The following is a 2,500-nucleotide window of genomic DNA, read 5'->3' on the forward strand; positions in this document are numbered from 1 at the left end:
TCGAGTCATAAGGATGAGATAAAGAGTGTTCGTAGCCGTTCGTACTTTCACACTGAAACCCCAATACAGCTCCCATCGCTTTGGTTGCCCCACCGCATGTTATAAATCCGGATTTTATCGAACCGTCTGTAAGAATTAAAGCTGTTTGAATCCTCGCGCGCTCAGAAATCTCCTCCAACGACACTCGACACCACGGGCTGTTTTTTGTTGTTGTTGTTGGAAAAAGTATAGTTTCGTCAAGTGAGTTGCTTTTAGCCAAAGAAATCACCGCCCCGTAATTCTAATGTCCATTTTGCTGCACCAGTAACAAAGTCACCGAGTAATTACCCAATAACTCAATTTATTATATAGATACTGATGAAACACCAGGATTTCTTCTTTTGCATTCTCTTCATTGTAAGATACGTTTGTGCTTTAATATAATTCTTCTCTACTACATTAACATTTTATATTGCACAATCATGGAGAATCCTCTCGGCTAGGAACGATTTAAGTATCACGTTTACAAAGCTCTTCGTCAAACTGCTAAGCTCGGGAACAAAGCGCCAGACTGTAAAATGAAGACTTTGGAGGGAAAAACGTGCAATTTGTTGGATGTCATGGAGCTTGGCCGCTCCCTGATTCTTAACTTTGGAAGATGTACCTGAGACGCGTTTGTCGAAGTTTTGCACGAATTCAACCAAATCATTGCAGATTTCACTGATGTTGCAGACTTCGCTATTGTCTACATTGCAGAGGCACATCCTGTAGGATGGAGGATCAGAGTAAGACTATCTCGAAGTAAAGCGAGGGTTAGCGAATAATTGAAGAGCTGAGTGTAAGGGGATAAGGTTAACTCTTTTGGCCCTAAACAGCAGTATGGATAGGGCATGCATGCCAACAGGCCGATATTGCATGATTGCTCCTTCCCATGTCTGTATTTTTTATCTGTTTTATTTTTCTAAGCAAGATTCCGCAGTCCACCATCTTCCCTAGAGTTCTTATCACCCGAAACGCTATTCCCGAATAATGAGTCTCTTCATTCCAGACCTCGTGGAGTAGTAATTAGGCAATTAATCATATTTCAATTTCCTCATGAAATTAATTGAAGAAATTCAAAAATCACGTAGCTACAGGAAGCCTTCTTTGGCTCCTACTACAAGGAGATGCGCCCGCAACTACAGGTTTTACTAAGAGTGCTTTCACCAATATCAGAGCTTCTCACTTGGCAGCATAGCTTTAGGGACCTTGCCAATGCAAGGAGGGTACAGTTAATTCTTGTAATTTACAACTCCTTTTGAGGATTTAAGAATTTGATTTATTCTCACAAGACTGGGCTCCTTAATGGAATTCTGAAAGGGGAGGGTTGCCAATACCATTTTCAGACAAATGTACAATGATTGCACCAATCACTGTTTAGTCTTGAGTCTTTAGTCAACCAACTACATCTAGGCGCAACTTACAGTCGACCAATAACATCAGAAATAAGTTGACCAATGACATCTACGACCAGAGTTCTTATATTATCTACTGATGTTACACAAATCACTTGACCCTGAAGATGACTTCCACTCAGGTTGTCAGGCAATGTCATCTTAAACAGTCTTGTCAGGAATACACTCATCCGGATGGTCATACTTTACCTAATCTTGAAATGTACATTTTGTTGAAAATCTCACTTTAATATTAGAGTCTAAACCCTGAGGAATGATCTTTTTCTGCAATTTGTTTTGGTTGCTGCTCAAAAATAGAAAGAATTATGACAGCCTCATTGCAAAGTGTTTTGGTTGTTTCTTTATTTCGTAAAATAATGTTTCCTTTTAGTTTCCTTCATAGGATAACTATGTAATCAATGATCACAAAACAATGGAGGACCGCCTTCAGGCTGCCCAGAAATTAACGTCTTTCAACCCATTAGCTCCGATTCTTGTTGATTCTCTTGAGGATGAGGCATCATCTTCTTATGCTGCCTTTCCAGGGAGGCTGTATATTATATTGGATGGGCGAGTAGCTTATGAAGGTGGAGTTGCTCGGCCTGGATAAAAACTGGGTGACATTCGGAATTGGTTGAGTGCTTGGAGAGGTTAATCGGGTCCTAGTTCATAAGTTGATTGTTATCCCATGCTTTACCAGATAATGCAAGTTCAATTACCTAGACAGAATTGAATAAGAAAACTGCACTGAACCAGTTGAAAATAGAATTTAAAACAATAATTACTATGCGACGCGCCTTATTGTGGCCACCTAACAAAGTTTTTTACAAATTGTCTGCCAATTAGGATGTGTGAATTTGATTGACAGTCACACCTCCTTGCAAAGTTCACACTGTTGTAAGTTGAACACCATTGCATGGGTTGTTGAGTTGACATATTTACACATAATTGTGAAATGTGAAAGTTTGCTGGGTGGTCATGGTAAGGTACGTTGCACTGTAATTGGCTAGAGCATCTAATTTAGAATATATCATTGAAAGGTCATATTTTTTCCTCATGTTAGGTGCACTTGGAGTCTTTCTGAGTAG

At 39.6% G+C, this 2,500-nt stretch overlaps 1 protein-coding gene across 1 annotated transcript in view; it reads left to right on the plus strand.

Annotated features, from left to right (window-relative positions):
* The first annotated feature begins 1,845 nt into the window (after positions 1 to 1,845).
* Positions 1,846 to 2,500, plus strand: part of LOC138037507 (putative uncharacterized protein DDB_G0282499) — an 8,971-nt gene continuing 8,316 nt past the window's right edge. Inside the window, 1 exon segment of the mRNA XM_068883424.1 lies at positions 1,846 to 1,999. Within this exon segment, the coding sequence (XP_068739525.1) occupies positions 1,846 to 1,999 (154 nt within the window).

This window comes from Montipora capricornis, chromosome 2 (genome assembly GCF_036669925.1).
Source record: "Montipora capricornis isolate CH-2021 chromosome 2, ASM3666992v2, whole genome shotgun sequence".
NCBI classification, from domain to species: Eukaryota; Metazoa; Cnidaria; class Anthozoa; order Scleractinia; family Acroporidae; genus Montipora; species Montipora capricornis.